Genomic DNA, 655 nt, shown 5'->3' with positions numbered 1-655 from the left:
GTTTTACCGGTTTACCCTACTAAACATCTAGACCGATATTTAATCATTTTCAAACTTTCTTATTTATACAGGTTAAAACTGCTGACACAGGGTATATGTCTCGGCGGCTTATGAAGGCTCTGGAGGATCTTTCAATTTTGTACGACAGAACCGTGCGAAATGCAAGTTCATGCATAGTGCAATTTGAGTATGGTGATGATGGTATGGACCCTGCACAGATGGAAGAGAAAGAAGGGCATCCTCTGAACTTTAATAGATTATTTATGAAAGTTAAGGTAGAAGCTTCAATTTTTATGATCTCTTCTCAATTACATATATTTCCAGGTTGAGTGCAATATTGATTCATTTATTTTGACAGGCAACATGTCCTCCCGGAGAGGAAAAGAGTCTGTCATCATCAGAAATCCAACAGATGGTGCATAAAAGGCTTTCAGAACATGATACGACTCCAGATGGGGGGTGCTCAGCGGCCTTCTGCAATTCATTAAAAGAATTCATTGAAAACAACTGTGTAGCAAGCTTAGAGAAAACACGGAAAGATCTCAAACTTGATGGGGAACATAATGCAGGGGAGGATCTTGATGCTCTTGAAAGTATCACTTTAAATATATCAGGTGTAACAAGAAAGCAACTACAGGTATATTTTTCACCAATA

The 655-nt window shown here is 38.3% G+C and overlaps 1 protein-coding gene across 1 annotated transcript in view; it reads left to right on the top strand.

Annotated features, from left to right (window-relative positions):
* The first annotated feature begins 76 nt into the window (after window positions 1-76).
* The window catches only part of LOC116007935 (DNA-directed RNA polymerase III subunit 1-like), a 1609-nt gene continuing 1030 nt past the window's right edge, over window positions 77-655 (top strand). The window contains exons 1-2 of the mRNA XM_031248594.1: window positions 77-275; window positions 359-637. Coding sequence (XP_031104454.1) covers window positions 96-275; window positions 359-637 — 459 coding nt within the window. The 5' untranslated portion in view covers window positions 77-95. The remainder of the gene's footprint in view (window positions 276-358; window positions 638-655) is intronic.

Source organism: Ipomoea triloba, chromosome 16 (assembly GCF_003576645.1).
Source record: "Ipomoea triloba cultivar NCNSP0323 chromosome 16, ASM357664v1".
Lineage (NCBI taxonomy): Eukaryota > Viridiplantae > Streptophyta > Magnoliopsida > Solanales > Convolvulaceae > Ipomoea > Ipomoea triloba.
This window is presented reverse-complemented; position numbering and strand designations above follow the sequence as displayed.